The 11,652-nt window shown below is 38.2% G+C and overlaps 2 protein-coding genes across 2 annotated transcripts; one reads left to right on the top strand and one right to left on the bottom strand.

Moving 5' to 3' along the window:
• Positions 1-1,420: 1,420 nt before the first annotated feature.
• get1 (guided entry of tail-anchored proteins factor 1) lies at positions 1,421-4,894 on the bottom strand. The gene is made up of 5 exons (XM_044032246.1): positions 4,767-4,894; positions 3,053-3,218; positions 2,379-2,446; positions 1,988-2,102; positions 1,421-1,787 (listed from the first exon to the last, which is right to left on the bottom strand). The coding sequence occupies exons 1-5, from the start codon at positions 4,854-4,856 to the stop codon at positions 1,714-1,716; spliced, it is 513 nt and encodes a 170-aa protein (XP_043888181.1). The 5' UTR covers positions 4,857-4,894; the 3' UTR covers positions 1,421-1,713.
• Positions 4,895-6,809: 1,915 nt separating this feature from the next.
• LOC122773498 (non-histone chromosomal protein HMG-14A-like) lies at positions 6,810-10,963 on the top strand. The gene is made up of 6 exons (XM_044032247.1): positions 6,810-6,986; positions 8,058-8,087; positions 8,973-9,002; positions 9,089-9,127; positions 9,241-9,354; positions 9,457-10,963. The coding sequence occupies exons 1-6, from the start codon at positions 6,972-6,974 to the stop codon at positions 9,544-9,546; spliced, it is 318 nt and encodes a 105-aa protein (XP_043888182.1). The 5' UTR covers positions 6,810-6,971; the 3' UTR covers positions 9,547-10,963.
• Positions 10,964-11,652: the final 689 nt, after the last annotated feature.

The raw sequence follows: 11,652 nt of genomic DNA, 5'->3' as shown, positions 1-11,652 counted from the left end.
GTTTTTCAAACGCAGGCACTCGGACCTGTTCAACGTCACTGACTATTCAACTGGTTTTCAATTTAAGGCCAGGTTTTGCTGTAAAACTGGGCGATTGCATGTCCAGGTGTCACCCCCTGTAAAAGTAAAATGAAAGTAAAAGCACCTGTATGAGCCATTACATTTTTATTTTCTTATTCCTCTTCAGTCCTGAGCAGCAGGGGCAGTATGTTGTAAGGTGAAGACCAAGGCTGACCTCAATCAAACAGGTGATGATTGTGAGGGAGAAGCAGCCCATTTTGACTGTGCTCACTATGTTCATTTGACTGTTTATTGTTTTCAACTTATTGGACGTGATGGACACTAGAGAAAATAAATGCATTTCATCATCACGGATGTTTGAATTTCACTTCACCATGTCAGTAAAAATTAGCCAAAACTTCACTTGTCAGTACAGTTTCTATTTGACATGCACTGTATGTTTGTGTTATGTGATTTTTGATGATGAATATATCTGTTAACGAGGTGTGAGACTGAGGCACTAACTGAAAATAAAAAGGCTGAAGGCATCTCCAGCATTGCCACAGAGTGGCACTGCAGGACTTCGTCAGATGGTAGCATTTCATGGGTTGGTCGATGATTGTTCCTTTGCTCACTCATGCTGAGTCAGATATACTGTAAATCATTGTCAAATGAGTGCGTATATAGGAAGCGTAAGCTTTGCGTGGTGCCTTTAATGTTGGAAAGCTTTTATATGTGTGCACCATGCAATCAGTCCCTTCCTGATTCATTCATCCAGGCAGAAAATCTGATTTAATTGTTCCTCATATTGTCCAATTTCTTCTTATCATCTTAATACCATTCCTTTGTCAGGTCATTTCAAAGCACATCAACCAGGCCTGAGTCCTGCAGACTTTGCTCCATGAGACCACTGCAGCTACTCAGCATCACAGCCTGCTGCAGAGGAGATCGGACAAGAGCATAAAGGTATAACGAGGTTGAGAGCATTTATAAGGTGGGAATCTTGTCCAACATAACCCACAAAAGCATTTCACAAGTGTAATTGTAACAGTAGTACAACAGATATGTGAATAGGAATTGGTGTTTCTTTATTCTTTTTCTCTTACTGCATTTTAGGATTCAGGGGAAAAATCTTCATTTGTGTCAAGCCTCATTCAGAACTGTACCACTTGGTCAAAGGTGACAACAAACGTATCATCTAACACAAGAAACTGAAGTAAGTGCTTTTATTTTATTGCTGAGGTTTATGGAGCTATTGCAACTTCTAAAACATTAGCAATGTCATCCTGAATGTTATGTCCCAATCTGTATGTAGGATCACAGTTTTGAATGCCAAACTATTTCAAGAGGTGAAGCTCTCTGTTAGAGTATTTTCTATCTATGGTCCCAATTAATGTACCACACACAATTTGCTAATTAATCAGTTTTCTTTTGATATATTTTATTAAAAACACATTTCAATATTTCCAATTACATTTTGAACAAATACATGAACAAAAACATTTTCACATCTTCAAAATAAATTAGCCTAACATAATTCAACAACAAAAATGTATCATGTTACATGAGATGGCCAACAACAAAATGCACTGCATTTTCACACGTTGACCAACAAAAATAATAACCTAACAAAACAAAGCTTTCATCAACAAAATGTTTCACAATAATTTAAGAAAACTGTGTCTTAAATGGTTGTGACCACAGCTTTAATCTCTAGCCCATGGCCGAAAGACCAAGTGTAACTACTTTGTTGCAAACTACCAGCCAGCATGTGATTCCCACTCCACCTGAAAGAAAAGAACATCTCTGAACATCCTGAACAGTGAAATTCATGACAAGTATTTCCTGCATGTAGTACACTTGTATTTGAGGTGTCCCGCTTACATTTGTACATAAACTCTTTTAATTTATCAAATACTAATAAGTTGTGAAAACTCTGGGACCAGAATAAATTTCCTCATGCAACAGTACAGCATATATTAATAACCTGCCACTCCTGTTGGGAAAGCCACCAAGCGTTCCACTGGGGCAATCCATCGACTGGGGATCACCGTCACTGGATCAGAGTAATACTTCCATATCAAAGAGATCATCAGAGCAGCCTGATCGATGACAGAAAAGCATACTGTATTAGGTACACAAAACATGACAGGTATTTTACTAACTTCTTCATGTCTTATAATATGTGTGAATATGATGTCCTAATGTCAACATTTTTTTATTTGCCAAAATTAAGCACAATTGAGGCATTAAATGGAGGATTATACTATCAGGAGTCGCTTAGAGTTTTATACTTAAGTAGCACTCCTTGTGCGTTATAGTTACACAACAGTCTACTACAGAATTAATTTGTACATCTATTTACAATCTCCACCTACCTGCAGTATATAAAAGACAATGTTCACCACCCACTTCATTTTGGCTTGTTGTGCAGTTCTTGATTTCACTGCGAAAGGCAAAACACACGTAACTGTTAGTCTCATACACTGACTGTTATAGTCATGTTTATTTATTCTGCCCCTGTGCCTGTTTTACTGTATCTGTAAATGTGAAACACTGGAAATAATCACAAACATTGGCCTTAATTCAGGCCAAATTGTCATACAGCATGTAATACAACTGTATGTTGTTTGTAAGGCAAGACGCACAAATATGTACAAACAATTAATACAAGTTATACAGATGTGCTACATGATGTATACTTGTGTTTATTTTTTGGACATTTAACTAAAATTCTTTTGATTCTACTTTGAACTGTGCAGATTTCCCCTAGATGGACAATGGTAGAATTATGATTTAGCTATTCAGTGTAGCAAGACTATGCAAAAAACTGTAATTGGATGAATGTAGTACAACACAGGCCATGTATCTCACTGAAGACTAAAAAAAAAATCACCTACAAATTCTGTCAAGCCACTTGCTGTACTCAACATGACCATCCTGAGGCTGGAACACAACAGGCTTTTTCTTTTTTTAAAAGGATGTCTGTGAGCATCATCATTAGAGCTCCTGTCACAACGTTGCTCCTCTACATTCAACTCCTGTCCCTCACCATGTGTTTTCAGCTTGTCCGTCATTTTGTTGATTTTGCGCTCCAGTCTGGCATATCTAGCAAATTCATCCATCATGCTGATGCAGGACTGCTCCTTCTTCATCTCCTGGATTTCAGTTCTCATCTCACTCTCCTGCTCAGCATCTTTCTGCACCATCTTTGTGAGCTTTAAAACAGAAGAGGGGGAAATTGGGCTGGTAAAACATGGAAAAAAGAAAAAATCTGAAGTTGTGTCAAGCCTCACTCAATCACCAGAACTGTACCACATGGTCAAAAGTGACTGACTTGAAAAAGTCCTACAAGGTAAGAAACTTCTCCAACTGTAATTTCCAACAGCAAATTAGCAAACTAAACTAACCAAGGAAACTGAAGTAAGTGCTTCATTTAATTTATTGCTGAGGTTCAAGGAGTGAGCCTGTATCTTCTGAGACATTAGCAGTGCCATCCTGAATGTCATGTCCCAATCTGTATGCAGGTTCACAGTTTTGAATCCCATACTGAGAAACATTTGTTGTCATACCCAAATTGAAGACAATTTATTTAAGCGTTTTTGTTAGGTCATGGTGTCTGCTTCCGTATGCTATACAGTGCATATTATTGTACCACAGACTCACACTTTGCTAAGTGACAATAAATCTCTGACCTGGAAGTGAAGTAATCAACTTGTGAGAAAATAAGTTACTCATTTTCTCACAAGTTAATTACTTCACTTGGTAACCCTAACCCATAACATGCCATGGCTCAAGCTTTTACATTAAAATAACTTCACTGAACTTAATTGCCCTCCACACACAGTCTCAATCCAATAAATCAACTTTGAGATGTATGTGGTATTATGGATGTGCAGCCGACTATTCTGCACCACCACATTATGTTGTCATGTAAATATGAATGGAAATCTATGTGGAATGGACCCAACACCTTATTGACTCGATGCTATGAAGAACCAAGTTAGATATGAAGGAAAAATTCCAATCCTATACTTTTTTTATTTAACCTTTATTAAACCAGGAAAAACCACATTGTGTGAGATTAAAAATCTACTTTTTCAAGTGGGTCCTGGCCAAGACAGGCCGCAAACAAACAAAGTACAACAAGGTCGCACACAAACAATCAGCAGCCATACATACTATAAGAACATACAATAATCCAATTTCAGGATCACAACCATAACAAAACATAAATCAGAGAGAACATCTACAGACAGATGTGTCAGCCTGCAAGTCGCCCAACATTCTCCTAAAAACATCCAGTGAGACCGTGCCTTTAAGTTTTTTCAGTTCTGACCCTTGGAACAGACTGTGAGAGAACGTCATGAGAACGAAGCCGATGGGATACTAAAGGAGATCCTGTTATGGAGGTAGTAGAGTGGAATAAAATGATTATTATTGTTGACTGTGGGTGTAGAGGATCGATCCCACTCTGCTCTGTGTCGCTGCCAAACGACAAAAACGCTAGCCATTGGCTTTACATTTTAGTCGTAATGCTAATATGTAAACAACGCGCACACTGGTCATATGTGGGGCTCTTATGGCGTTGTTGAGGCTCTTATGACAACCCCACCCATGTAGCTTCAATTTAGCAGTACAGTAAATTAAGCTAATATGGCAGTCTGAGATGAAGCTAAAAAACGCTAGCGGTAATAATACAGTGCTGCTGCTCTGTACTCAACACTCGTCGGTGTCATATATCATAACAACAGTGTTTTACTTACAAAAGAGGAAATGGAGGGCAGGAGTGTTTTCATGAGGTTGCAAAGAAAAACCGAGCCCAGCACAAGGAACCATGCGTACCCGGCCGCCATGTTTGCTCTCCTCCCCCTTCTGTGAGTGAATAGAATGAGTCTTCCCTGCTTCCGTGCCGGTGTTGTGCCGAAAAGAGACTGCCTGCCGAAAAACGACTGCCCCCGACCCGAACGCGCATCAGTTCAGAGGAAGTGAGCGTAGGTCTACTTACAATGTCGTTGTAGACGCGCTGATCCATTTTCAGTCTCTTGGGACCAGTTGCCTGATGGATTATGATCAGTTAGCATAACCTATGGTGTCATTGGTTAATTGCGAGGTAACTTCAAGGCTTTCTGTATTACTCTTATCTGTATCCCCTATCCATTTTTTTTGTTTAAAACCATTTCAAATAATAATTGAATTTCATCTAGTTCCTATTTAGATTGTAAACTGTACATGCTTTCACCTTATTGTTATACATTATAATTATTTCACAAGTCTGACATGCGAGGGAAGGCAATCTTACTGCTGGACAATAATCTGTCTGCCCTTAATGTTTCCCTTGACAACACAATTGTTTCTTTATTGTTGGAAGCACTTTGACAGTTAGGATTATTTGCTGCATTTATTTCCTAATCTTCATAAAATCATTGAAACTGAAGTATTGAAATATAATAAATAGAAATACAAATGCAAATACAAATAAATATAAATATAATTTATTTATAGATCAAAGCGGTGTAAAATCACATTGCAACAACGATGACAACAACAATAAAAGTGGCAAGGTAAAGCATCTACCCTCATCAATTGTTGACAACTATCCTACATTATGAAAACATCAGGTTACTTTTCTATCTGCGCCGTTCTTTTTCCGTAGCCTCTTCAATTGGGCTACAGGACATTTCTATTGCACAGTAAAAAAAAAAAAAAACTTTCCCTCGGTGCTGCGCCTGCCAGCTGACGTATATTATATCTACGAGTAGATCTACGCTCACTTCTTCTGAACTGATGCGCGTTCCCGTCGTGGGCAGTCGTTTTTCAGCAAGCAGTCTCTTTTCGGCACAACACCGGGACATAATCATTAGGCCGTTCAGGTTATTCTGGTTATTAGCCACAGACTGTTATCGTATTTGCAAAACATTTAACTCGTTTAGTCCAGCACATGAGAAACGTGGACGAGGAAGTTAGTTGTTAGTATTTTCTAAAATAAATAGGAAAATAGCATTCCTACTGGCCGTGTGAATTAAATCATAGATGGAAATAAAATACATTTTATTTTCTTGTGTATTGTAGTAAAATTTAAACTTGAAACTGTTCAGCATTTTTCGAGTAGATCAGCATTTTTACCACACAGGGACACAGGAGCTGCAGGTTAACTCCTGCCTTATTTAGTAGTTTGTATCACTAAGATAAATCTGAAAGAAGGATTTCTAAATCTGAAGTCACAACATTTGAACTGATGGAAGCAACGTGTGGACCAACAACTCTTTTGTACTGTATTGTAAAATGTATGATTTTTCCTATTGAGTGAGTTGTTTACTGTCACAAAAGGCAGTCTAACTCCAAAAAAAGATGCAAACACGTTCTTAAGATATAGATTTTATTAGGTGAGTCTAATGTGTCAATACCTCAAACAACCACACTTACAAAAACATTTAAAACTATCTTTTCAACAAAGTTAAGTTTGTTTGTTTTTTAAAGGTTGAGATTATATATAGATCCCAAAAAAGTGAGATTCTGAATCCTTCTGGAGTTTTCAGGAGATTTAATAATAAACAGAAAAGGGGCAAATACAATTGCATAAGGTACAAACTATAAGAGGTTCATTCGCTTTTCTCACACCCTCAGTGACAGTTGACTGTGCTCACTGATTGGCACGCCATCCTACCCACACAGGTAAGATGTTGTGGTTCAAAAATATGCTGCCTCCACCTCAAAGCCAATCACAGGAAGCCAGGGGCGGGGGTTTGCTCTTCCTGGCAGCTTTGGTAGGATAAGGGATAAAATATACCAGAGAGGGATCCAATCCGGTTTGAGCTAGTTCTGGTCCTGCTCGGACATTTATGTTAAGTTAAACAGTCAGCAGCACAGGAGGAGGTGTGGACAGAGGTGTAGCAAGAATACATTCACGTCTCATTCTGTGTTAAAGGCAGTACTTTTTTGGTCTCTCTGCCCTAAAATCCAAAGCAACTATGGGAAGAAAAAAAGTAAGTTAAAATATGTAGAATTTCGCTCTCTATAGATATAGAGAGAGATACAGTATATTTGTATTAACGTTAATTAAATGCACGTGGCGTGTTTTTATGTCGCTTTGTACGCGCTTCCCCGCAGCGTGTGCTGTAATGTAAGATAGTAATGGCTGGTGTCCATGTGCATTGTGTGTGAAGTCCACCTCTGCTCAGGTCTGTCGTGTCTACTGTTAATACAGGGAAGTGGCGCCTTTTTACTTAACGCAGCCACAGTGCCGTTCACGTCTTGCTTTTTCGCCGAAGTTGAACGCGGAGTAAACCGCCTCGATTAATGCGGCCGCTTTGATGTTTAGTGGTTAATAAGCTACGTATGTGGCAGTAGTTTAATCATGAGTAGGTTGTGTTTGTGCTGAGGCCAAACAAAGGGGTGTAACCGCCGTCGATGTACAGGTTGCCATTTCGAAGAAATCCCCCGCGCAATTTGCGCTGGATGCGTGCGCTTTATCGTGGATTAATGTTTGCGCTGCCGTTGCTACGTAATAAATGGCGTTATGTATGTTATTCCAGTGCACAATGTCGAGATTTTAATCTGTGTCTGCGAGTAAAAAAAAAGCTGGTGGCGCGCACCATCGAAAGCGACGTGCACGTTCTTTTCTTCACGGGAGCTGACATGTCCGCGCAAACACAGCGACACATCTGGCTGCCTTCCTGCAGCTTGTATAACCATGATGGCGGCGGAGACGTTTAATGGATTAACCGCGGGGAGGTGTAGTCTCTCACGATGGGAAGATAAAGCAGATTCACTCTTAAAGTATCCATGCCTACTGAATAAAATAAACGTTTTTGATTCATGCATGATGAGCCACAGGTTCCGGTTGGAATAAATTCAAAACCGATTGAGCATTTTTAAAGTCAATTTAGAGACGCGTGAGATCCCCCTCTCCACTTTTAAGATTGCATAATTTCTTTGTGACTTGAGGGAGGAAGAGGTGCCCATCCCCCCTCTGCCTCACACACCCACTCCAGCTCACTTATGAATGGTTGTTGTTCTTGTTTTAGTAATTTCCTTCATTTTTCTGTCTCTCACAGTCCTCCGGTGAAGCAGATGCAAACATAGAGGTTTGTATTCATGTCTGTGGCCGACTGAAGCTGATCTGAAAATCCAAAATGAACATTTGTTGTTGTTTTTTGTCAAAATACAGTCTGAACCAAACTACAAAGTTAAGTTTAGTGATGGTTTTCATTTATTTTTTTACGTTTACCCTTTATTTAACTAGGTAGTCCTGCAAGGTGAAAATCTGGCCAAAAGGCCAACCAGTTGCAGTGAATAAAGATAGAGAACAAAACAAATGCAGTGGGATCAACTGCTTAAGAGATATAAAGTGATCTGTACATAATTACTCCTAAATCAAAACATGAGTTTTGAATTGGTTTTAATGTGCACACTGTGGTCTGACCCTGGACAAGCTTCAAGTCCTCAGCCTCTAGGGGGCACTGGTCAAACAGATTGGCCTCTTTTGGCTTGCCTTACTGTAGTGACTAGATACTTAAATTTATACTGTGTATGGGCAAAAGAAAAAAAATGGTCCTCATAACAATACAATTAATTTTGGATCTAGATGATAAACTTTGTTTACAAACTGTGTTTGATGTTTTCCACCAGTGTCGCATGTTGTTTATGTCTCTTTATATTTTAAGCAACTAATAAACCTTTTTCAATCTTTAGTCATTTTGTAGCTGATTCAGATGTTGCTGATTATTCAGATGTTGTTTAATATTGCATATTAAGAAACAACAGAACGAAAGGATTTAAAAAAACAAAAACCTACTTTGGGTAAGAAAATGAATGATAATATGCACATGTATCAACAACCATGTGTAAAATACCATAACAATATCATTATGTTGTGTGGGTGAAATAAGTGGTAAGTTGTGTTTTTTGTATAACGTGTAGCAGCACATGCTGTGTATGTTCTAGGTTATAACCTTTGTGTTTCTCTTCAGCCAAGGAGAAAGTCTAAAAGGTTGTCGGAGGTGAGTTCTACAAAGCAAAATCTCCAGTACATGGCCTCATATTTCTGTAGCTATTTTGTTGGTCTAATATGGTGTTTGTGTTACAGAGAGATGCACCGGCAGAACCACAGCCGGAAAAGACAAAGGTAAAACCTTTTTTTTTAAAAAAAATCCACTTCAGAGCTGTACCCTGAACAGTTCTTTTTTTCTTGGTCAGTCACATCACTTTGCACATTTCACCTGGTTTTCAACATCATAGGCACCACCAAAAGCCAAAAAAGTGAAAGAGTCAGCAAAGGCAAAGCCAGAGGAGAAGAAAGACGAACCTCAGGAAGAGAAAGAAGAGGCTCCTGCAGAAAATGGAGCTGAGGAGGTATGAAACCTGTCCCTCTTTCTTTGACTTGCCAACTGAAATTGGCCCCAAGTTCAAATAAAAACAAGGCAATTGAGCATGTTTTCTCCATCCTCCCTACAGGTTGCAGCCACAGATGAGGCAGAGAAAAGTGAGGACAAGGAGGCTGAAGAAGACGAGGATGAGGAGGAGGAGGATAAAGATGCAGAGTAGTGCTAGAAACCCTTAAAACAGTTGCCAGTTTCCGTGTTCCTTCTTTCTTGTACAATGCAGAGAATATTTTATCTATTTTCTTATGACAGCAGAGTTTTTAGGGATGTGATCACAAAAATGTCTTTTAAAGAATACAAAAAAAAATTCACTTCAATTTCATGGCTTTTGTGAAGGGAAAGTCTGAGGGTTTTCTTCTTTGATTGTACTTTTTTTCATGCTGATGTCAGGAGTTTCATGTTCAGTTTACTTGAGGCATTCCTGATAAGTTGAGGTATTTTGTGACTTGTACTGCTTTTGAGTTCATTGTAATACTGTGCCTGGTAGGACATGAGATGAAAAAAAAGCCTGAGAGTTGTTTCATGCTAATTAACATCGTGTTCACATAATTATTTTCACTAGTACTGGCATTAGTCATGTGGATGTTTTTATGCAGTCTGTAATGGTACATTTAAGGACTGTTAAAAAAATCCATATTGTCTCCTTTGCACAGTTAAGCATAGCTAATCATACATGCTGTGGTTTTGTCTTTTCAGATTAACTGTTTTTTTTACTACAAAATGTATACACCACACAATGTGGGTATGTGGTTTGGGGGTTTCTTTACTAATGTACAGTCTCCTCCTTTTTTTAAAAAAAAAAAAGAAAAGGATTTTTTTTTCTGTATGAATTATATTAAATGAGAATTAAAATGAAACTTTGTTTGTATTCCATGTTCCTAACCACTTCATTATGTGTTCAGTGATTGGATTTTAATCAATGCAAGATGATATGAACAGCTTTGAACTAAATTGCCACTGATCGTGACCACCTAACTATTGTGCATAATATTATCTGGGATCCCTTTGTCTAAATGCCATGGCCAACTTGTCTGGAGTTAAATGTGTTGCTTAATTTGACTCCTGTAGCATTCAAGTTTAAATGAAGTTGTACAGTGTGTACATATATAATAAATTACGCAGTGGTTGGCACTTAGTAGATGATGAACCAAATGTAGCAAGGTTATCTGGTACGATGGTGACAGGCACATTTTAAATATAGTGCAAAGTGAGGTGCTTTCTTCTGTGTTGAGCTGTTTACAGTAAGTGTATGGTGCTGCAGTTTACACTAATAAACCTGTGAATTACATTTTACCCATAATATCCAGCAAAAATCCCAATCCCAATAATATAGTATTTTCATTAAAAATTTGATAAAGTAAGAACATAATGTATAGAAGTCAAAAAACGTAAGATGGGTGCTGTGTGTCTTGTCTTCTCATTTGCTAAGTCTAATACTGCAATTTAGGGCTCCACTATGCATTCAATAAATGACGCAGAATGGTCAATGGTTGAAAGGAATGGCTTTCCAAAAAAATGTATTAATGAATTTCAGTATGTAGGCCTATTAAGTATTTAATAAACACTTTTCATGAAATGAATAGTGTAAGTGTAATGCTGTTTGAGGAAAAGGAAAACAAATATAAATGAGTTCAGATCATCCTTTAGATGACCTCCAATTTACATATTTCAGGAATTAAGAAAATGTGAATGTAATAGATACTGTATGTGAGTAAAATACAATCCCCATATGTATTTGGGCAGTGCTGGAAAAGACTTAGATCCCACTGAGGTATTTATTGAACAATGGTGCATTGTAAGTACATTACTGAATACTGCCATAGTTCATAGAAAAATCTAATCTAATCACAACATACATTATGTGAAGGCACTTCACACAGAAAGGCAATATTAGAGAGAAGAGAACCCCAACAGTTCACACAATGAGCATCTGCCTCGGCTGGATGGGGTGTAAGGAAAAATGGGGGACTGAGGAGAGGATGGGGAGAGGTAGCGACAGAAAAGAGATAACAGGAGTAGCTGTATCAGTTGCATTAAGTTCAGTAATATCGGTTGTGATATTTTTATAGTATTACAATGTAATTTATATAAGCAGTAGCATGACTTGCAAAAGAAAATAGATACTGATATCAATTTTAATCATAGCATAATAATGATGACAATACTACTACTACTACTAATAATAATAGCCAGGATCTGGATCCTGCAGCATAGTGTGAGGGAGTGAGTGTGGGTGCATACAGGACTGAGCCCTGTGGAACTCCATAAT

This window comes from Solea senegalensis, linkage group LG8 (assembly GCF_019176455.1).
Source record: "Solea senegalensis isolate Sse05_10M linkage group LG8, IFAPA_SoseM_1, whole genome shotgun sequence".
NCBI lineage: Eukaryota > Metazoa > Chordata > Actinopteri > Pleuronectiformes > Soleidae > Solea > Solea senegalensis.
Note: the sequence above shows the minus strand (reverse complement) of the source record. Positions and strands in the feature narration are given on the sequence as shown.